The sequence below is a fragment of the Xenopus tropicalis genome, chromosome 1, assembly GCF_000004195.4.
Source record: "Xenopus tropicalis strain Nigerian chromosome 1, UCB_Xtro_10.0, whole genome shotgun sequence".
NCBI classification, from domain to species: Eukaryota; Metazoa; Chordata; class Amphibia; order Anura; family Pipidae; genus Xenopus; species Xenopus tropicalis.
The window spans coordinates 213,267,723-213,291,192 of NC_030677.2; the positions used below are offsets into that span (position 1 = coordinate 213,267,723).

The following is a 23,470-nucleotide window of genomic DNA, read 5'->3' on the forward strand; positions in this document are numbered from 1 at the left end:
GAATTCACAGTCCAAACAGTTTGACAATAATGAATCCCTGTGACTTTATATAGCAATAATAGACAGTCTTGCACAGTTCAGAATGTACTTATGGCTGCCCAACAGCACAGACCGGCAATGGGTTATACTGTGGGGAATATTCAGCAGGTAGCTGGCTTTGGTGCAGTGCGATGCTTCTGGTGAGTGTAGCAGTAACACAGGCAGGGATAGGCCTCAGTATGAAGATGGATTCCTGTCTCAGGGTGTTTATTCTTCACACAGGGAAATGATTACTCACGGTTGTGAAGCTGCAGAGTGTAGCCATGCGATGGAGTCTTCTAGAAATTTACTGTTCTGTCTCAGCATCGGTTGTACCTGCCACAGGCCCAGTGTAGGCCCAGTCTGTGAGGCCCAGTCTGTGAGGCCCAGTCTGTGAGGCTCAGTGTAGGCCCAGTCTGTGAGGCTCAGTGTAGGCCCAGTCTGTGAGGCCCAGTGTAGGCCCAGTCTGTGAGGCTCAGTGTAGGCCCAGTCTGTGAGGCCCAGTGTAAGCCCAGTCTGTGAGGCCCAGTGTAGGCCCAGTCTGTGAGGCCCAGTGTAGGCCCAGTCTGTGAGGCCCAGTGTAGGCCCAGTCTGTGAGGCTCAGTGTAGGCCCAGTCTGTGAGGCCCAGTGTAGGCCCAGTCTGTGAGGCCCAGTGTAGGCCCAGTCTGTGAGGCCCAGTGTAGGCCCAGTCTGTGAGGCTCAGTGTAGGCCCAGTCTGTGAGGCCCAGTGTAGGCCCAGTCTGTGAGGCCCAGTGTAGGCCCAGTCTGTGAGGCTCAGTGTAGGCCCAGTCTGTGAGGCTCAGTGTAGGCCCAGTCTGTGAGGCTCAGTGTAGGCCCAGTCTGTGAGGCTCAGTGTAGGCCCAGTCTGTGAGGCCCAGTGTAGGCCCAGTCTGTGAGGCTCAGTGTAGGCCCAGTCTGTGAGGCTCAGTGTAGGCCCAGTCTGTGAGGCTCAGTGTAGGCCCAGTCTGTGAGGCCCAGTCTGTGAGGCCCAGTCTGTGAGGCCCAGTCTGTGAGGCCCAGTCTGTGAGGCTCAGTCTGTGAGGCCCAGTCTGTGAGGCCCAGTCTGTGAGGCCCAGTCTGTGAGGCCCAGCGTAGGCCCAGTCTGTGAGGGTGAGTGCAGCAGGTTGAATGATCACTGACAGATAGCTTACTCAATGAATAAAGACTACAAAAGTGTTTTCCAATGCTTCATTATGCTTCAAGGTAGCAAAGGTATAAACATAGAGACTTTTCCATAGGTAAATTTCTAATAGAGTTACACAGCTTACACACACTGCAGTCTCTTCATAACACACTAACCCAAAGGGGGAGTTACAGCAAGAAAATGGAGGGCAGGAGCAACTATCTGGCAAGGAACAGCAGGGGGGAAAGGATGATACCAAATAAAATTATAACATAACATGTAATAACAACTGCTAGGCAGTAAGAAGCTGCATGGCAGCACATGGGTATATAGGAGACAGGGATACGGCAGGTAGGTATGTAGGAAACAGGGATACGGCAGGTAGGTATGTAGGAAACAGGGATACGGCAGGTAGGTATATAGCAGATAGAGATACGGCAGGTAGGTATATAGGAGATAGGGATACGGCAGGTAGGTATGTAGGAGATAGGGATACGGCAGGTGGGTATATAGGAGAAAGGGATACGGCAGGTGGGTATATAGGAGATAGGGATACGGCAGGTAGGTATATAGCAGATAGAGATACGGCAGGTAGGTATATAGGAGATAGGGATACGGCAGGTAGGTATATAGGAGATAGGGATACGGCAGGTAGGTAAACAGGAGACAGGGATACGGCAGGTAGGTATACAGGAGACAGGGATACGGCAGGTAGGTATATAGGAGACAGGGATACAGCAGGTCAGTATATAGCAGATAGGGATACGGCAGGTAGGTATATAGCAGATAGGGATACCTCAGGTAGGTATATAGGAGATAGGGATACGGCAGGTAGGTATATAGGAGATAGGGATACGGCAGGTAGGTATACAGGAGACAGGGATACGGCAGGTAGGTATATAGCAGATAGGGATACGGCAGGTAGGTATATAGGAGATAGGGATACGGCAGGTCGGTATATAGGAGACAGGATACGGCAAGTAAGTATATAGCAGATAGGGATACGGCAGGTAGGTATATAGCAGATAGGGATACCTCAGGTAGGTATATATGAGATAGGGATACGGCAGGTAGGTATATAGGAGATAAGGATACGGCAGGTAGGTATATAGGAGATAGGGATACGGCAGATCAGTATATAGGAGACAGGGATACGGCAGGTAGGTATGTAGGAAACAGGGATACGGCAGGTAGGTATGTAGGAAACAGGGATACGGCAGGTAGGTATATAGCAGATAGGGATACGGCAGGTAGGTATATAGCAGATAGGGATATGGCAGGTAGGTATATAGCAGATTGGGAAACGGCAGGTAGGTATATAGCAGATTGGGATACGGCAGGTAGGTATATAGCAGATTGGGATACGGCAGGTAGGTATATAGCAGATAGGGATACGGCAAGTAGGTATATAGGAGATAGGGATACGGCAAGTAGGTATATAGCAGATTGGGATACGGCAGGTAGGTATATAGCAGATTGGGATACGGCAGGTAGGTATATAGCAGATAGGGATACGGCAGGTAGGTATATAGCAGATAGGGATATGGCAGGTAGGTATACAGTATCTGGATAAGAAAATCCAGCTAGGTCAGTTTTATCTGACTTTTAGGGTTGCTAGTTCTACTAGCAGGCTACAACTAAACCTCCAAATGGCATAAAAATCTATATTGACGTAAATGTGGAATACCGGGGGGCAGTTGCTCCAAAACATGATCATCTGAAGGATCCATCTTCATGGTATTAATTTCATGGTATTAATTCCTGAGCCTTCCAGATGGGAGTGAGTAAAATTATTTTAGGCTCCATCAACCTTTCCCTAATCTGCAGCTGCCAACATTTTATATTTATGAAGAGTTCACATGGGGTCACGCTGAGTGTCCTTTATTATTTATTTCATTATTGAAACTTAGCAGTAGCGGCTGCATTTCCCACCCTAGGCTTATACTCGAGTCTATAAGTTTATACAGTTTTCTTATATTCGGATCGGCTTATACTCGAGTATATACGGTAAGTTGCAGTAATATGTCAGGGAAATAAACACCCACACACTATGGCTTATAACACACACAACTTTACTAAACAAAATGGCAACCAACAAGCAATCCTAAACAATACACACAATGCTACAGTACTACAGCAAATAAAACAATTAAACTTAAAAATGCTTAGCTTTGTTTAGTGGGTGAAGTTCAATAGAGGTTCTGGAAGAGCTGCAGCCTCTACACAAAGGTGGAACCCCATGGCCTTCAGAATAGCCCCCTTCAATGGAAGATTATGTGTTTAGGCTCTCAGAGTCCTGGGTGGGATTCTTCTCTTCATTTCTCGATGGGTTTCTGGCTAAACAGCCCTGTGTAAGCTCATTTCTTGGGTACCCTGAACCAATCAAACATCACAACCTGAGCAAGCTAACTCTGCCTGTAACAGGGGGACCTATCAGAACCAACTGATGATCCCTCCTATATTCCTGTAAAATAATCTAGAGCAAACTCCCCCACTCAGTGGGAGAAAGGTTTAAACAGGTTCTGGGTGGGGGTAACATGTCTGTGGTATATTGGAGAATATTGTGTTGGGTGTGAAGATGCCCCACCCACTGTTTTTGTTTATTGTGTATAGACAGCCAGTCCAGGGTCAGTTGACCACTGTTTACTGGAAATGATTCTCCGCTATAATACTCTATTGCTTTATAAATTAATGCCTATAGGCTACTGTGTGACTGGTGCTAAAGTGTAAATATCACTGTTTCATTCATTTTGCTGTCACTGTGCCAGTATAAGGGCATCTCTGCAATGTGGCAGCTGGGAAAGGCTTTTCATAGGGTTAAACACAGAAGGGAAATGGATTGTTGGGAAATTGGGAACAAAAGCAGCTGGGACTTTCATTAGGTACAAAGAGGCCAATAAAAGGCGATCAGGCAGCTAAAATAGAGATGGAGAGGGGCATCACAGGGCTAAGGGCAGCTCTGGGAATGGGGTTCCTGCTGGGCAGTGGGCGGGGCCCTAACTAATGATTCTCACACAGGCACCTCCCCCCACTACCCAGAATGCAGCATGAAGGGGCTCAGTGAAGGAGGCAGTGAAGGTGTGTAAGTGCCTGATTGGCTCACTCAGCTCATAAAAGGACAGGCGTCCAGCCTCATAGTCCAATGAGATCCTGATTCTCCTGCAGGAAGGGACGTGGGGTAACTGTGTGTATTTCCTGTCATGTCTCACTCTATAGATATTATTCCCTCTGTACAAACCCCAGGACTTATTATTATTCCCAATGTAGGACTGACCCCCTCCCCTCTCTATACTGGGATAGGCCACCCCTACCCTCCAGCCCCCTGATTCACTGCCCTCCACTTCCCAGTAATGTCGCGATGAGGGGAAACTCCTGCTGCTTAAAGCCTGAGGCCAAAACTGAAATCTCTCTGGGGTTTGTGGGCGACGCTGGTCTGTATGTGAGTAGGAAGCAGATTTCCCGTCCCCTGATACAGATACATCATTCCCAGCCGTGTTTATATCCAGTACCAGGTCTGTAGCCTCCTGCCCAGGGATCCTTCCCTCTACCCCAGTCACAATCCCAGCTAAGCCTGTGAGTAATGTCTCTGAGATCCGACCCACATCCAGATCCCCTACAGCCGGGTCCTTTATACCCCCTCTCTCTCTGCCCTCAGTATCTGCCCCCTCAGTATCCTCTCTCTCTCTGCCCTCATTATCTGCCCCCTCAGTACCCTCTCTCTCTCTGCCCTCATTATCTGCCCCCTCAGTATCCTCTCTCTCTCTGCCCTCATTATCTGCCCCCTCAGTACCCTCTCTCTCTCTGCCCTCAGTATCTGCCCCCTCAGTATTCTCTCTCTCTCTGCCCTCATTATCTGCCCCCTCAGCCCCACAAAAGGCAGTTCCATGGGATTCCCATTGTTCCTGTAGGACAGTGAGTGGATCTGCCATGTTGCACAGCTCCTCAATGTGACGGATCTTCCCGGACAGCTCGTCCTTCTTTATTTCCAGCTGTTGGATCAGCTCAGTGAGTGTGAGTGAGAGCTCCTCTTTCTGCCTGGAGATGTCACTCAGGAGTCGCTTCTCTAGGGCTTCCAGCTCTTCCCTGATGTCTCTAAACAGGGCAGTGACTCTCTCTGTCTCAATGGTGGCTTTTTCTTCTAATTTTCTCCTGCGCTCCTGCAGCCTCTGGGCTCCTCTCTCAGTCTCCTCTCTCTCTGGGCTCAGTTTCTCCAGAACTTTCCTCAGTTTCTCTTTCTTCTTCTCAGAGGCCTCACTCAGCAGCTCCACCCTGTGGCCCCGGTGCTCCCCGGCCAGGCAGCAGGATGCACAGATACAGGCAGAGTCCTCACAGCAGTGATACTCCAGAACCTTGTGATGTACAGAACATTTTCTCCCCATAAAGGAAGCGGTGGGCTCAGTGAGTACATGTTCTGCTGACTGGCAGTGCCCCCTCAGGTGGGTATCACACAGAGAAGCCTCACACAGGAGACAGGATTTAGCAGCAGGTACAGGAGAGAGGAGACAGTAAGTGCAGAAGATCCCAGTCTCCCCCGGCTCTGTCTCAGTCGGACAGAACCGCTCCACCAGGCCACGCAGCTTCCAGTCTGTTGCCAGTTCATGTTTCCTTTTAAACCTCTGTCTGCATTCAGGGCAAGAAGGATTTTTCCCTATGCTCCTCTGCCAGTCCCATGTTCTCCCAATGCAGCCCCGGCAGCAGTTATGGCCACAGGGCAGGGATACCGGATCAGTATAAATGCCCAGGCAGATGGAGCAGCTCAGCTCGGCTCTCAGATCAGCAGCCGCCATCGCTGAAATCAGGAGCAAGAAACCAAACTCTCTCTGTATAACCAGTGGGACTTGTTTTATCTCCTCTTCACAAACAGGGTGGGGCAAGTTTATTGCTTGGTTGTTAATCCTTTAAGTTCCCATTCATTTATCCCAATTCAAAAGACTCCTACAGGAATGAATGTGGGGTGATTATACAGTTAGAGTATTTCCCAGCAGGCACAGCAGATACACACTCCCTAGGGAGCCAAAGTGCCAGTTACAGAGCTGTTATGTCAAAACACTTTTATTTGGACTTGTATGTATAACTTTATTTATAAAGCGCCACAAGGGTACGCAGCGCTGTACAGTCTTACAGAATACGCAATTACACACAGGCAGGACAAGTGATATAATAAATAAATACAATAAATACATATATGTATATATATATATAAGTGCCATGTGGTATGAGACACAGTAGGAAGGAGGTCCCTGCCCCGTAGAGCTTACACTCTAAGTGGTTGGGTAACATACAGGCACAAACTGGAAGGTAAGAGGCACCAGGTATGGGCATTTGCCCTTAAGCGCAGGACTGGGCAAAATAATGTCTTAGTGCCCCAGAAGGTAACAGCTGAGCTTTATCTTAAAGAGAGTGGGTGAGTTTTCCCTACGGAGGGATTCAGGGATAGAGTGCCAGAGGGAAGGGGCAGCGAGATAGAAAGGGTTAAGACGAGAGAGCACAGTGGGTGTGGATGGTGTAAAAAGACGGAGGCTCTGAGAGGAGGAGGAGACGACCAGGAACATGTAGGGAGACCAGTGAAGAAATGTAGTGAGGAGCAGGGAGACCAGTGAGGGAATGGAGTGAGGAGCAGGGAGACCAGTGAGGGAATGAAGTGAGGAGCAGGGAGACCAGTGAGGGAATGTAGTGAGGAGCAGGGAGACCAGTGAGGGAATGTAGTGAGGAGCAGGGAGACCAGTGAGGGAATGTAGTGAGGAGCAGGGAGACCAGTGAGGGAATGGAGTGAGGAGCAGGGAGACCAGTGAGGGAATATAGTGAGGAGCAGGGAGACCAGTGAGGGAATGGAGTGAGGAGCAGGGAGACCAGTGAGGGAATGGAGTGAGGAGCAGGGAGACCAGTGAGGGAATGGAGTGAGGAGCAGGGAGACCAGTGAGGGAATATAGTGAGGAGCAGGGAGACCAGTGAGGGAATGTAGTGAGGAGCAGGGAGACCAGTGAGGGAATGTAGTGAGGAGCAGGGAGACCAGTGAGGGAATGTAGTGAGGAGCAGAGAGACCAGTGACGGAATGGAGTGAGGAGCAGGAAGACCAGTGAGGGAATGGAGTGAGGAGCAGGAAGACCAGTGAGGGAATGGAGTGAGGAGCAGGAAGACCATTGAGGGAATGGAGTGAGGAGCAGGGAGATCAGTGAGGGAATGGAGTGAGGAGCAAAAAAAGAAAGGGGTGTCGGAGCATAGAAAAAAAGAGAGCGAGTATTCAGAGAGGAATTTAGCCAAGGATTTTGTAGAAGGAGGTCTGTAACCAACTGCCCCCCCCCCGCACAGAGAGAGGGTGGAACAGCTAAACCCCATGCACCTCAAAAGAAGGAAACCTGAAAGTAGGGGGTATAGGGATTAGTTTAACCCGGCAATGAGGGGAGAGCAGAACCCCTACCCCTCCCCCACGGCCAGTAATGTGGGGGGTATGGGAGAAGGAAAGGCCGCCATAAGGGAGAGTTGCCCCAATAGCATTATCATTCTGAGAGAGCCAGGTCTCTGTTAGGGCAAACAGGGGCTTGGGGCAAAACAGATCATGAATTAAAGCGGCTTTGTTAGTTACAGAGGGGGTATTGAGAAGGGCACAAGGGAAGGGGAGAGAGTGGGAATGTGAATAAGGTTAGTCAGGTTAGTGGTTTGGGAGGGTTTTACCAGAAGAGAAGCATTGTGTGGACGATAGGAGATAGGGATACAGCAGGTAGGTATACGGCAGGTAGGTATATAGCAGATAGGGATACGGCAGGTAGGTATATAGCAGATAGGGATACAGCAGGTAGGTATATAGCAGATAGGGATACAGCAGGTAGGTATACGGCAGGTAGGTATATAGCAGATAGGGATACGGCAGGTAGGTATATAGCAGATAGGGATACAGCAGGTAGGTATATAGCAGATAGGGATACGGCAGGTAGGTATACGGCAGGTAGGTATATAGCAGATAGGGATACAGCAGGTAGGTATACGGCAGGTAGGTATATAGCAGATAGGGATACGGCAGGTAGGTATATAGCAGATAGGGATACAGCAGGTAGGTATACGGCAGGTAGGTATATAGCAGATAGGGATACGGCAGGTAGGTATATAGCAGATAGGGATACAGCAGGTAGGTATACGGCAGGTAGGTATATAGCAGATAGGGATACAGCAGATAGGGATACGGCAGGTAGGTATACAGCAGGTAGGTATACGGCAGCTAGGTATATAGGAGATAGGGATACGGCAGGTAGGTATATAGCAGATAGGGATACGGCAGGTAGGTATATAGCAGATAGGGATACAGCAGGTAGGTATATAGCAGATAGGGATACAGCAGGTAGGTATATAGCAGATAGGGATACAGCAGGTAGGTATACGGCAGGTAGGTATATAGCAGATAGGGATACGGCAGGTAGGTATATAGGAGATAGGGATACGGCAGGTAGGTGTATAGCAGATAAGGATACGGCAGGTAGGTATATAGCAGATAGGGATACGGCGGGTAGGTATATAGCAGATAGGGATATGGCAGGTAGGTATATAGCAGATAGGGATACGGCAGGTAGGTATATAGCAGATAGGGATACGGCAGGTAGGTATATAGGAGATAGGGATACGGCAGGTAGGTATATAGCAGATAGGGATACGGCAGGTAGGTATATAGCAGATAGGGATACGGCAGGTAGGTATGTAGGAGATAGGGAGCAGTAAGGAGAGGGAGAGGAGGTGGGAGAGTGATTTGAATTTAAGCTTTTGTGAGGTATTGGTTGGAGGTGTTAGACTTCTTAAAAAGTTATATAGATTATAAGAGCAGCAGTGAGTAGAATGGAGCAGAGAGGGAGATATTACTATGGGGTAGGGACAGGCAGCCGGGGGCTAAGGGAAGGCGTTACCTTTGGAAGCACAAACATGAGAGATAAAACTAATAAGAGCAGTGACATTCTGTCAGTATATCCTGGGAACTGGGTCCCAACTCTCATAGACAGAGGCTGCCGAGTCTTCACCCATTGCTCCCTAGTTGCTCCCTAGTTGATCCCTAGTTGATCCCTAGTTGCTCCCTAGTTGCTTCCCTAGTTGCTCCCTATTTGCTCCCTATTTGCTTCCCTAGTTGCTCCCTAGTTGCTCCCTAGTTGCTCCCTAATTGCTTCCCTAGTTGCTCCCTATTTGCTCCCTATTTGCTTCCCTAGTTGCTTCCCTAGTTGCTCCCTAGTTGCTCCCTAGTTGCTCCCTAGTTGCTCCCTAGTTGCTCCCTATTTGCTCCCTATTTGCTTCCCTAGTTGCTTCCCTAGTTGCTCCCTAGTTGCTCCCTAGTTGCTCCCTAGTTGCTCCCTAGTTGCTCCCTAGTTGCTTCCCTAGTTGCTCCCTATTTGCTCCCTATTTGCTTCCCTAGTTGCTTCCCTAGTTGCTCCCTAGTTGCTCCCTAGTTGCTCCCTAGTTGCTCCCTAGTTGCTTCCCTAGTTGCTCCCTATTTGCTTCCCTAGTTGATCCCTAGTTTCTTCCCTAGTTGCTCCCTAGTTGCTTCCCTAGTTGCTCCCCTAGTTGCTCCCTAGTTGCTTCCTTCTTCCCTAGTTGCTTCCCTAGTTGCTTCCTAGTTGCTTCCCTAGTTGCTTCCCTAGTTGCTTCCCTAGTTGCTTCCCTAGTTGCTCCCTAGTTGCTTCCCTAGTTGCTCCCTAGTTGCTTCCCTAGTTGCTCCCTAGTTGCTCCCTATTTGCTTCCCTAGTTGCTTCCCTAGTTGCTTCCCTAGTTGCTTCCCTAGTTGATCCCTAGTTGCTCCCTATTTGCTTCCCTAGTTGCTTCCCTAGTTGCTCCCTATTTGCTTCCCTAGTTGATCCCTAGTTGATCCCTATTTGCTTCCCTAGTTGCTTCCCTAGTTGATCCCTAGTTGATCCCTAGTTGATCCCTAGTTGCTTCCCTAGTTGCTCCCTAGTTGCTCCCTAGTTGCTCCCTAGTTGCTCCCTAGTTGCTTCCCTAGTTGCTCCCTATTTGCTCCCTATTTGCTTCCCTAGTTGCTCCCTAGTTGCTCCCTAATTGCTTCCCTAGTTGATCCCTAGTTTCTTCCCTAGTTGCTCCCTAGTTGCTTCCCTAGTTGCTCCCCTAGTTGCTCCCTAGTTGCTTCCCTAGTTGCTTCCCTAGTTGCTTCCTAGTTGCTTCCCTAGTTGCTTCCCTAGTTGCTTCCCTAGTTGCTTCCCTAGTTGCTCCCTAGTTGCTTCCCTAGTTGATCCCTAGTTGCTTCCCTAGTTGCTCCCTAGTTGCTCCCTATTTGCTTCCCTAGTTGCTTCCCTAGTTGCTTCCCTAGTTGATCCCTAGTTGCTCCCTATTTGCTTCCCTAGTTGCTTCCCTAGTTGCTCCCTATTTGCTTCCCTAGTTGATCCCTAGTTGCTCCCTATTTGCTTCCCTAGTTGCTTCCCTAGTTGATCCCTAGTTGCTCCCTATTTGCTTCCCTAGTTGATCCCTAGTTGCTCCCTATTTGCTTCCCTAGTTGCTCCCTAGTTGATCACTAGTTGCTCCCTAGTTGCTTCCCTAGTTGCTCCCTATTTGTTTCCCTAGTTGCTCCCTAGTTGCTCCCTAGTTGCTTCCCTAGTTGCTTCCCTAGTTGCTCCCTAGGTGATCCCTAGTTGCTCCCTATTTGCTTCCCTAGTTGCTTCCCTAGTTGATCCCTATTTGCTTCCCTAGTTGCTTCCCTAGTTGCTCCCTAGTTGCTCCCTATTTGCTTCCCTAGTTGATCCCTAGTTGCTCCCTAGTTGATCCCTAGTTGCTCCCTATTTGCTTCCCTAGTTGATCCCTAGTTGATCCCTAGTTGATCCCTAGTTGCTCCCTATTTGCTTCCCTAGTTGCTCCCTATTTGCTTCCCTAGTTGCTTCCCTAGTTGCTCCCTAGTTGCTCCCTAGTTGCTTCCCTAGTTGCTTCCTAGTTGCTCCCTAGTTGCTTCCCTATTTGCTTCCCTAGTTGCTTCCCTAGTTGCTTCCCTAGTTGCTCCCTAGTTGATCCCTAGTTGCTCCCTAGTTGCTCCCTAGTTGCTCCCTATTTGCTTCCCTAGTTGCTCCCTATTTGCTTCCCTAGTTGATCCCTAGTTGCTCCCTAGTTGATCCCTAGTTGCTTCCCTAGTTGCTCCCTAGTTGCTCCCTATTTGCTTCCCTAGTTGCTCCCTAGTTGATCCCTAGTTGATCCCTAGTTGCTTCCCTAGATGCTTCCCTAGTTGCTTCCCTAGTTGATCCCTAGTTGATCCCTAGTTGCTTCCCTAGTTGCTCCCTATTTGCTTCCCTAGTTGCTCCCTAGTTGATCCCTAGTTGATCCCTAGTTGATCCCTAGTTGATCCCTAGTTCCTTCCCTAGTTGCTCCCTAGTTGCTTCCCTAGTTGCTCCCTAGTTGCTCCCTAGTTGCCTCCCTAGTTGCTTCCCTAGTTGATCCCTAGTTGATCCCTAGTTTCTCCCTAGTTTCTCCCTAGTTGCTTCCCTAGTTGATCCCTAGTTGCTTCCCTAGTTGATCCCTAGTTGCTCCCTATTTGCTTCCCTAGTTGATCCCTATTTGCTTCCCTAGTTGATCCCTAGTTGATCCCTAGTTGATCCCTATTTGCTTCCCTAGTTGCTCCCTATTTGCTTCCCTAGTTGCTCCCTAGTTGCTTCCCTAGTTGCTTCCTAGTTGCTCCCTAGTTGCTTCCCTATTTGCTTCCCTAGTTGCTTCCCTAGTTGCTTCCCTAGTTGCTCCCTAGTTGATCCCTAGTTGCTCCCTAGTTGCTCCCTATTTGCTTCCCTAGTTGATCCCTAGTTGCTTCCCTAGTTGCTCCCTATTTGCTTCCCTAGTTGATCCCTAGTTGCTCCCTAGTTGATCCCTAGTTGCTTCCCTAGTTTCTCCCTAGTTGCTCCCTATTTGCTTCCCTATTTGCTCCCTATTTGCTCCCTAGTTGATCCCTAGTTGCTTCCCTAGATGCTTCCCTAGTTGCTTCCCTAGTTGATCCCTAGTTGATCCCTAGTTGATCCCTAGTTGCTTCCCTAGTTGCTCCCTAGTTGCTCCCTATTTGCTTCCCTAGTTGCTCCCTAGTTGATTCCTAGTTGATCCCTAGTTGATCCCTAGTTGCTCCCTAGTTGCTCCCTATTTGCTTCCCTAGTTGCTCCCTAGTTGCTCCCTATTTGCTTCCCTAGTTGATCCCTAGTTGATCCCTAGTTGATCCCTAGTTGCTTCCCTAGTTGCTCCCTATTTGCTTCCCTAGTTGCTCCCTAGTTGCCTCCCTAGTTGCCTCCCTAGTTGCTTCCCTAGTTGATCCCTAGTTTCTCCCTAGTTTCTCCCTAGTTGCTTCCCTAGTTGCTTCCCTAGTTGATCCCTAGTTGATCCCTAGTTGCTCCCTAGTTGGTCCCTAGTTGCTCCCTATTTGCTTCCCTAGTTGATCCCTAGTTGCTTCCCTAGTTGCTCCCTATTTGCTTCCCTAGTTGATCCCTAGTTGCTCCCTAGTTGATCCCTAGTTGCTTCCCTAGTTTCTCCCTAGTTGCTCCCTATTTGCTTCCCTATTTGCTCCCTAGTTGATCCCTAGTTGATCCCTAGTTGCTTCCCTAGATGCTTCCCTAGTTGCTTCCCTAGTTGATCCCTAGTTGATCCCTAGTTGCTTCCCTAGTTGCTCCCTAGTTGCTCCCTATTTGCTTCCCTAGTTGCTCCCTAGTTGATTCCTAGTTGATCCCTAGTTGATCCCTAGTTGCTCCCTAGTTGCTCCCTATTTGCTTCCCTAGTTGCTCCCTAGTTGCTCCCTATTTGCTTCCCTAGTTGATCCCTAGTTGATCCCTAGTTGATCCCTAGTTGCTTCCCTAGTTGCTCCCTAGTTGCTCCCTATTTGCTTCCCTAGTTGCTCCCTAGTTGCTCCCTAGTTGCCTCCCTAGTTGCCTCCCTAGTTGCTTCCCTAGTTGATCCCTAGTTTCTCCCTAGTTTCTCCCTAGTTGCTTCCCTAGTTGCTTCCCTAGTTGATCCCTAGTTGATCCCTAGTTGCTCCCTAGTTGATCCCTAGTTGCTCCCTATTTGCTTCCCTAGTTGATCCCTAGTTGCTCCCTATTTGCTTCCCTAGTTGATCCCTAGTTGATCCCTATTTGCTTCCCTAGTTGATCCCTAGTTGATCCCTATTTGCTTCCCTAGTTGATCCCTAGTTGCTCTCTAGTTGCTCCTCTTGTTAAACTCCCTTTTCAGTTCACTTGCAGTTTGTTAAACCAGAGAAGCTTTTCCATTAATATTCTGTCAGTACCAGAAAACTGATCCCAATAGGAATGTGTAAATAAGATCTAGAACCAGCCGCAACCTGTGACCCCTGATCTAAGCCCTAGCTGATTGGCTGAATAGAGCCATTTGGGGAAAGGCCACGTAGGGGTGACATAGAGGGCATGAAGGTCACATGAAGGTCAGCATAAAGGTCATTGGAGGTCAGATGAAAATATAGACACATTAATCCCAGAATGCATCAGTTGGGAGTTTATCCCTGTCATGTGACACATGCATTGTTGTTTCATGCTTTGCCTTTCATTTCATTTGTTCCCATCTCTCCCCCGTAGTTTCCTCAGTTTTCTGTGTGGTTAACTCCACCCCCAGCAGTATCTCTAGACTCCATTTAATGTACACACATATATGTAGGGACCCCAAAGAATTGGGCCCCTTCAGGATGAGTTCCCCTTTAGACAGGCACCAGAGGGTGGCCTTTTGGGTTATGGACACCTAAGGGTGGTCCTAGCTGTTTATGTGTGAAAAAGGAGTTTCCCTGTTGTTCAGCAGCAACCACTAGGTGGCAGTGTGCTGCAATATAAAAAGGGCTGACACCCATTTTGTGAAGGTCTCTCTGCCTGGGACCCCTCTCAACAACAGGCTAGTGTTCTAGTACAGGAGGTACTGTAACAGGTCACTCTAGGAGTGACAGGCAGGCTAGAGAGAATGGGCAGCAATAGCCCCAACAGGAAAGAGAGGGGTTAATACCCCCCAGCACTCATGGCTGGAGTTCAGGACCTGTAGTGTGTAGTAAGGGGAGCCAAGTCAGCACCTGGGAGTGTTCCCAGTAAAGGAGCCCTACGCCTGGACTGGGGTGAGTTCCTAGGTGGGATCATCCGGCGGGAGTACCGGGGGTAGCCCAAAGAGAGAGTGTGTGACTTGAGCCGTCTGTGTGACATCCTCTGAATGTTCTGCCTGCGTCAACAATAAACAAGTTCATCTGGTTCATCATCATAACCGGTGTCTTGGCTGTTTGTATATTGAGGATCCTCAACTGCCTGGTAAGCAGCTCCCCCAAGGGAGGGGCAAGGTACCGGGAGTTGCTGGGAGTCCGGGTCCAAGGAAGACATCACAGAGTTTCCCAAGGAGGGGAGTTATAGTTCTACCTATACCTAGATGGATCCAGGATCCGGTATATAAGGAAAATCAGTAGCGGAGCACCACCAAGATAAAAAACAATCTTTTATTCCATGTTTAGTAAAAGGCACAAGTACATCCCCAGAGGACCTAGCGCTTAACGCGTTACGTGGCCTCCCGCCACTTCCTCAGATGCTCAGAGGCCACAAAACGCGTTAAGCGCTAGGTCCTCTGGGGATGTACTTGTGCCTTTTGCTAAATATGACCTATCTGAGTGTTCCCTGTTGTCAAGATCTTAACAGTTTGGAATAAACTTCTCAATGATCTACAAAGTGCCATTCTGATTGAGTCAACTGCCTGCCGGCACTACTTAGGTTGTAAGTCATTGCTCTCTCAAGGCAACTTGATAAGTTATAGAGATCTCACTTTCAATGCTTAAAATGGAGAGGCAGAACAATCCCATTTGTTTCCTCTTGCCGACAGGACCAGGGAAATTCCAGCCTGAGTGCAAAGTGTGTGCAAAGTGTGTGCAAAGTGTGTGCATGTTCAATTTATACGCGCTTGGGGGAGGACGTCGGGTGGGGGGGTTAGGGGGGCCCCTGGGGGGGTAGGGGACACGACTGGCTGGGGCACCTGCAGGGCCCCTGGGTCGGGAGCCCCGGTGGGCCCTGCACCCCCCAGTCTGACCCTGAATACAAATCAATCAATTACTCAATGCACCTACTAACCACAAAAGGCAGCAAATGGTATGTGTAACATATAATGCTCTATATGGTAAATACTCACAAAACAGTAAATACAATTACAGTGCATTATATACATACCACCAGTTGGACAAAATGTAATAAAACAGAAAAAGCAGCCACGTGTGGATTGAGAAAACCCCAATGTTTCGGAACTCAGTCGTTTGTCAAGGGGATTGTGATGTGCAGGCATTCTATGCAAGTGGAAAAGAGGGGAGGTACCAGCAGCAGGGTAGAAAACCCAGAGGTTGGAGGTGGAGAAGGAGCTTTTGTTGGTCTGGGTGTAACCTCGCTACGGCAGGACACCCTCCCCTGCGGTTCCTTGGGATCCACCCTAGCTGAGGCAGGATACCCTCCCCTGCGGTTCCTTGGGATCCACCCTAGCTGAGGCAGGACACCCTCCCCTGCGGTTCCTTGGGATCCACCCTAGCTGAGGCAGGACACCCTCCCCTGCGGTTCCTTGGGATCCACCCTAGCTGAGGCAGGACACCCTCCCCTGCGGTTCCTTGGGATCCACCCTAGCTGAGGCAGGACACCCTCCCCTGCGGTTCCTTGGGATCCACCCTAGCTGAGGCAGGACACCCTCCCCTGCAGTTCCTTGGGATCCACCCTAGCTGAGGCAGGACACCCTCCCCTGCAGTTCCTTGGGATCCACCCTAGCTGAGGCAGGACACCCTCCCCTGCGGTTCCTTGGGATCCACCCTAGCTGAGGCAGGACACCCTCCCCTGCGGTTCCTTGGGATCCACCCTAGCTGAGGCAGGAAGATTCCCTCCAACTGGATTTCCCTAACCCCTGCGGGAGGACTGTTTGCCCTGGAACCAAGGTAGTGTGTTTCTGTGGAACTACCCAAAAAGGAACTTTGTTTATTCCCATTGGAACTGCCTGGGGAGGCTACCCAGGTAATTGTGGACTGTCTGGGTGGGACACCTTTGTGTATTGGGGGTTGGGCTGGGAGACTCTGCCTTTGTTCCCTGGAGACTGTGCAGAGGGGGGTTGCCCTGAACACTTCCTGAAGGAGAATTTGATGTGATTGGGACTTGTGGACCTTCCATGCGCATTGTCCTTTCCCTGTTTATCTACGTTTGGTTGTAATAAACCCCTGTGAAACAACCCTTGTGGCACGTGTGGTATTTCCCTGATTGTGCTAGTGGCTCATACGTCATACGTTGTGTGACATTTCTGGTGGCAGCGGTGGGATATGGATGCTAGCACATCAGGGAACTACTTGGACCTTACAGCTCATGAGCTCTCTGAGCTCCGGCTCCCCACGCTGCAACGGCTCTGCCACCGGTGGGGTATTGACCCAGAGGGGAAGCGGAGACACGAGCTGATGGAGCTACTCACTCCCCATGCTCAGCCTACCCAAGAAGGCGACACCCAGGGGGACCCGGAGACTCCTGAGGGGGGAGAAGAGAGTTGCAACTTGCATCAAGATGTAGCGGAGGGAGGTGAGGACAGCACTCTCACTATGTTCCATAAACAGTTAGCTGCTATTGGCCCAGACCTGTCCCCAGCAGAACGGCTAGAGGTATGGCGCCTAACTCTGCAGGCCAATCAGCCTGGGCCCTTGAGCTCTGGGCCTGCTGTGGGGTCACCCAATGCTCAGCGGCGAGTGGTGAAATTAACTCATGCTGCTTTCCCCACATTTGATGAATCTAAACAGAGCATAGACGGTTTCCTTCGCTCCTTTGAAGGTTTGTGTGAGGACCAGGAGGAGTGGGTGCTTATCCTGGTGGGTAAGCTCACAGGCAAAGCTAATGAAGTTTATCAGGAAATCCCATATCCTCAGAGGGTGAATTATGGGGAAGTATGGCGGATTCTTCTAGCCAGCTATTCCATTACGCCTGATTCCTACCGGAGAACTTTCCATAGCCTGGTTAAAATCCCTCAAGATACCTACCAGTAGAGATGTAGCGAACTGTTCGCCGGAGAACTAATTCGCATGAAAATCGGCTGTTCGCAAGTTCGCGAACTTTTATCGATGTTCACAATTTGGGTTCGCCTTAGCTGGAGCCAAATTTTGACCTCTCACCCCCCAGCCAGCAGATACATGGCAGCCAATCAGGCAGCTCTCCCTCCTGGACCACCCCCAGACCACTCCCTTCCATATATAAACCGAAGCCCAGCAGCCATTTTACATTCTGCCTGTGTGTGTTTGATGAGTTAGCATAGGGAGAGAGCTATGCAGGGGTTTGAGGGAGAGTTTAGGTAGCTTTGCTGACTAGTGATCTACTTTCTACTGCTCTGTATGTAGCTGCTGTGCACAGCTGTCCTACTGATCTCATCTGCTGTAACCCAATAGTCCTTGTAAGGACTGCTTTTATTTTCTGATTACTGTTACTCTTCTTTTCATTGTGTACTGCAGCTCCGTCTGTGTGTGTTGGGGACTGGTGTGCTGCTCATAGTAGTTCACCCCCAGCACCAACCAGAGATCACTTTTTTTTATTATTAATTTATTTTTTTTTTTATTTAACTTACTGTTCTTTAATGTGTCCAGTGCTGTTTGCTGTTATTCATAGTAGTGCACCAAACACGTTACACATAGTAGTGCACCAAACACGTTACACATAGTAGTGCACCAAACACGTTACACATAGTAGTGACATTGCATTGCAATAAAATCACCTGAGTGACGTTTTTCCACCAGCAATAATATATTCCGTATCCACTACTGCGGCGTTTTGTCTTTGCGTGGGAACCGGCCGTAACCTTTACACGACTTGATTGGCATGTAGGCGCCGGACGTTTTAAAGCAGTTTATTACACAAGTTTAGGAATGTAGTGTGATTTCTGCCCTTTACAGCACAAAACGCAACGCTGTGTCAACAACGTATTTTTCAGAGAAATTTTTGCCCTTGATCCCCCCCTGCATGTCACTGTCCAGGTTGTGGCACCCTTTAAACAACTTTAAAATCAGTTTTCTGGCCAGAAATGGCTTTTCTAGGTTTTAAAGTTCGCCTTCTCATTGAAGTCTATGGGGTTCGCAAAGTTCGCACTTTTTGGCGGAAGTTCGCGAACAGGTTCACAAACTTTTTTTGTGAGGTTCGCTACATCCCTACCTACCAGAACTTTGGTGGGAAACTACAAAGGGCATTTCGCCACTGGATACGCGGCAACAAGACCCACACTCTGGAAGACATGCCAGCTGATCCTTAAGGAACAACTCCTTGAGCGATGCCCCACTGAGGTACAGGAGTGGGTAAGTGACCGCAAGCCAGGCACCCTAGAGGAGGCCACCCAGCTAGCAGATGAGTATATTGAGAACCGCTCCCAGGCCCGCCCCCTTACCCTTGCTTTAGGTACTATGGTCAACACCCGTGGTCTGGACCGCCCCCAGCCTCCGTGGTTAAACCATATACCTAATCGCACCCTCTCAGCACCTACTCGCGCAGCCACACCCCGGACCTGTTTCTGTTGTGGATCTCTGGCCCATTTATCTCCAGCCTGCCCTTTAAATCTACGTCCTGCCCCGCCAGGGCCCACAGGGAGGCTCTCTGCACCTCAGCAGTTCGCTGCTGTGTCTTCACCAGGACCCAATATTCGTCAGCAGGTTATCCAGACAGTACGGCAGCTTACCACAGACCCAGCAGTTGCCCCTCTCAGGCCAAGAGAGGATGTAATAGAGGAATATGTTGTCTTGGGGATGGGCTGGGACAACTGTGGATAGTCCAGAAAACATGTACTTCCTGTCAGGATCAATGGTAGGCAGGTGGAGGGATTCTTAGACTCAGGATCATTTATTACCCTAGTGGAGCCCCATATAGTCTCTGCAGATGTAGTGATTCCTGGCAAAACTGCCCGCATTGTTCTGGCTGGGGGGCACAAACAAGATATTCCCATAGCCCAGGTCACCTTGGATCTAAGACACGGACCGTTTACTCATTGGCATACTGCGACAACTGCCTGCTGAGATCCTCCTGGGCAACGATGTGGGCCATATTGAATGCAGCCTCTCCCGAAATACTAATGAAGCCAACACTGTCTCCATGGATGCGCCACAAGGGGTAAGAGAACCTGCAGCTGACTGTGCCAGTCCCCCTACCCCTGACTTGCTCCACCCCACTACCTTTAGGGAAGCTCAGCACACTGACCCTACCTTAGAATGTATACGAATTAAGGCAGGGAAACCCCCAAATGAGCGAGGGGAACAGATTGTTTGGGAGTGGGGGCTACTCTATAGGATTGTGAAGGGGAACCCCAACCGGCCATGGAAGTGTTCCCGACAACTTATAGTACCCCTGAGTTACCGGGCTCAGCTTCTTCACATGGCCCATGAGATTCCCTTAGCTGGACACCAGGGGGTTACCCGTACTCAACACCGATTGACCCAAAATTTTTACTGGCCTGGCATCTCACAGGAGGTGACGCAGTACTGCCGCACATGTGACAGCTGTCAGAGGACTGGCAGGGCCAATGATAAACCCAAGTTTCCCCTCTGCCCCTTGCCCATCATCAGTGAGCCCTTCCAACAGGTGGCAGTTGATCTTATTGGGCCCCTTAGCCGGCCAAGCCGTTCTGGAAAACAGTATATCCTCACTGTAATGGATTATGCCACCCGGTACCCAGAAGCTGTAGCATTGCGTAAAATTGATGCCCCCACAGTGGCTGATGCCGTTATCCAGATTTTCAGCCGGGTGGGCTTTCCTAGTGAAATATTGTCAGACCAGGGGCCCCAGTTCACATCCCAACTACTGCAATGCCTGTGGCAGCGTTGTGAGGTCTGGGCAATCCACTCATCCCCATACCACCCCCAGACAAATGGTCTTTGTGAGAGATTTAATGGGACACTAAAGACCATGTTACGGACATTTGTGGAATCTGGCGAGAAGGACGAGGGAGCGTTATTTGCCCCATTTGCTATTTGCCTATCGAGAAGTTCCCCAAGAGTCCACAGGATTCTCTCCCTTTGAACTGTTGTATGGTCGAAGGGTCCGAGGCCCCTTAGATTTACTATGTGAATATTGGGAAGGGGCCCCACAATCACAAGAAGTCCCCATAATCCCCTATGTATTAAAGTTCCGCCAGCATCTGGAACAAATGACCAGCCTGGCACATGATCACCTCTCCGCAGCTCAGCAAAGGCAGAAAGTGTGGTATGACCGCAAAGCCAGGGAACGCAGGTTTATGGAAGGAGACAAGGTGCTTCTCCTAGTTCCCACACATCATGACAAGCTCCAGGCTGCATGGGAAGGACCCTATGTGGTTACTCATAAGCTTCATGATACAACATGTGGTAACTCCCCCTGAGGACCCATCTCACTATAAGACTGTCCACATAAATATGATGAAGCCTTATCACATCAGAGAGGACATTGTTAGTGCCATATGCAGTGCACCAGTTGAAGGTACTGATGATCCTCCACTCCCCAACCTTATTGAGGAGGCCACTCCAGCCAGGGGAATAGATTCAGTTACCATAAGTGGCCACCTTCCCCTATCTCAACAAGACCAACTTCGTAAAATTTTACATTCCTATTCTCCCATGTTTTCGGCGAACCCAGGGCGCACTCACTGGGCTGAACATAAAGTTGATACAGGAACTCAGTTACCTATACGTAGCCCTGCTTACCGAGTGGCCGAAGCAGTTCGGCCAGAGATGAAAAGTCAGATAGATGAGATGTTGGCCTTTGGGGTTATTACTCCCTCCCATAGCCCATGGGCTTCACCTGTGGTGCTGGTGCCCAAGAAAGATGGTAGTACCCGATTCTGTGTGGACTATAGAAGACTTAATGATGTGACCACCACTGATGCTTACCCAATGCCCAGGGTAGATGAGCTCTTAGACCGGCTGGGAAATGCAAAATATTTGACTACCCTTGATCTCAGCCGTGGTTACTGGCAGATTCCCCTTGCCCCTAGTGCCCAGGAAAAGTCAGCCTTCCTCACCCCCTTTGTTTTATACCAGATTACGGTAATGCCCTTTGGTATGAGAAACGCGCCCGCAACTTTCCAACGCCTGGTGAACAGGCTGCTGGAGGGAATGCAAGACTTTGCTCAGGCCTATCTGGATGACATAGCTGTCTTTAGACAGACTGGGGAGGAGCATCTCCAGCACCTCCAGCGAGTGTTTGCTCAAATTCAGGATGCTGGGCTTACCCTTAAGCCAGAAAAGTGCCACTTAGCCATGGCCGAGGTACAATACTTGGGGCATAGAGTTGGGGATGGACAGCTTCGCCCTGACCCTGCTAAAGTTGAGGCAATTTGTCAGTGGCCTATACCCAAAACTCGGAAACAGGTATTAGCCTTCTTAGGAACTTCAGGTTATTATTGGAAATTTATCCCTAACTATAGTACTGTTGCCAAACCCTTGACAGATCTGACAAGTCGCCAACGTTCTTGAACCATTGTGTGGACCCCAGAATGTGAGCCATGAACACTCTAAAGCAAGCTCTGGCTAGTTCCCCTGTGCTGTTGGCCCCAGATTTCTCCCGGTGCTTCATTTTGCAGACTCATGCTTCCAATTTTGGCCTTGGAGCAGTACTTTCCCAAGTTAATACCTACTGTGAGGAGCACCCCATTGCCTACCTGAGCAGGAAACTGTTACCCCGAGAGGCTGCCTATGACGCCATTGAAAAGGAGTGCCTGGCAATTGTATGGGCTTTACAAAAACTGCAGCCCTATCTGTATGGCAGAGAATTCACTGTTGTGACAGATCACAACCCCCTCAGTTGGTTACAGAGGGTCTCAGGAGACAATGGGAAGCTTCTTAGATGGAGCCTCCTACTTCAACAGTATAACTGCACCATTCAACACCGATAGGGAAAAGAGCATCACAATGCAGATGGACTCTCATGCCAGGAGGACTAACAGACCAGCGGTGGTTCCTGAGGCCTTCCCTAATAAAGGGGAGCCCCAGGGAAACCACCTGCGCCAGGGGGGAGAAGTGTGACCAAAAACCCTTATACTGGCCCCATGTTTAGCCAGTGCATGATCTAGCCAAGATGGTGGCAGCCCATTGTTCTGTTTTCCCGCCGAAAGGGTTTTAAACAAAGAAGCTCCCAGAAGTCCCCTCCAGAGGAGCTGGGCAAGTCCCACCTAGGTTAAACCCCTCCCCTAATGGCCGCAAGTCACGTGTGACACGAGATTACAAAGTCACGACAAAAAAAAGTCGCCAAAATATAATTAGTATTGTATTTGTGTGATCTGTCGCCAAAATATAATTAGTATTGTATTTGTGCGATTTGTCGCGACTTTGTAATAGTCACCGCTATATTGGCAAATATTATGGCGACCAAAGAAACTTTGCCACTATTCTTGCTAACAAATATTCTACTTTAAAGTTAGTGACTGTTCATAGACTATACTCTTAGCCAATTTAAACGCACTTTAGTAAACAGACCCCTTAATGCCCTGTACTGTCCTTTATCAAGGAGGATTATTGTTTAAGCATTGGTTATACAGAGAGAGTATAAGGGAGAGCCCTGGGAGTTAGTGAGGCCCCTTAGCAGCAACTTGCAACAGTTTAGTAGGGTTTTGGTGTCAGAGCCTTAGTATTGTTACACTTGAAAGTAAAGGGAATTGATTGGGGCAACAATGAGTAACAAAAAGTCACTGCGCTGTTATGGCTTGCTTATTGGAGACAACACAATAAAACCATTCCTATATTTTCTTTAGATCAGGTACTGGAGGAGGGCCTAGCAAGCGGGTGCATTATACCCATTATGAGGAGCTGCTGCTGCCGTATATACACCGGGAGAGCGTGAGCAGTGTGTCCGGAACCTTCGATACAGACCGGAATGTTGGCCAAGGTAGGTGTAATGACAGTAATACAAGTGTATTTGCTCTTGCAGAGAAGCTTAAGATTAAAGTTATACTGCCACAAAAAAAACCTTTTTAAAATATAAATCTAATTAAAAAGATAGGGCTGCTTTTGTAAGTAATTGTTACTTGAAGTCCCTAAACCTGACTGTTTTCCCAGCCTGACTGTCCCTTCTCAGCCTGTCAGTTACAGCTTCTAATGCCAACGGCCTCCTGCTGCACAAATATGGCCGCCCCCTCATAGGGGAACATGGGGGATCAGATAGGGAATGTAAAAGCTTGGCCAAATACTTTTATGGCAAAATTATAAATAGCAGCAAAGACAATGTTATGACAGATGTAAAAATGGTTTCATTTCTGGTGTCAGTATCTCTTTAAGGTTAAACATTCTTTTCTCCAACAGATTCATCCCCACCTGGGCCGAGCAGGTGCAGACAAACGGCATCTGCTCCCATTCCAGGTATTATTCTTACCGAATTTGGTTTGACGTGTGTTTTGTGTCAGGCTTGTGCAGTGGCATA

General features: G+C 49.1%; 1 protein-coding gene across 1 annotated transcript; it reads right to left on the bottom strand.

The window, feature by feature from the left end:
- Positions 1-4,996: 4,996 nt before the first annotated feature.
- LOC116412608 (probable E3 ubiquitin-protein ligase TRIM8) lies at positions 4,997-16,368 on the bottom strand (the record flags this gene model as incomplete). Its single annotated transcript, XM_031906801.1, has 2 exons — positions 16,357-16,368; positions 4,997-5,962 (listed from the first exon to the last, which is right to left on the bottom strand). Coding segments are annotated over exons 1-2 (978 nt in total), but the record flags the coding sequence as incomplete, so codon positions are not given.
- Positions 16,369-23,470: the final 7,102 nt, after the last annotated feature.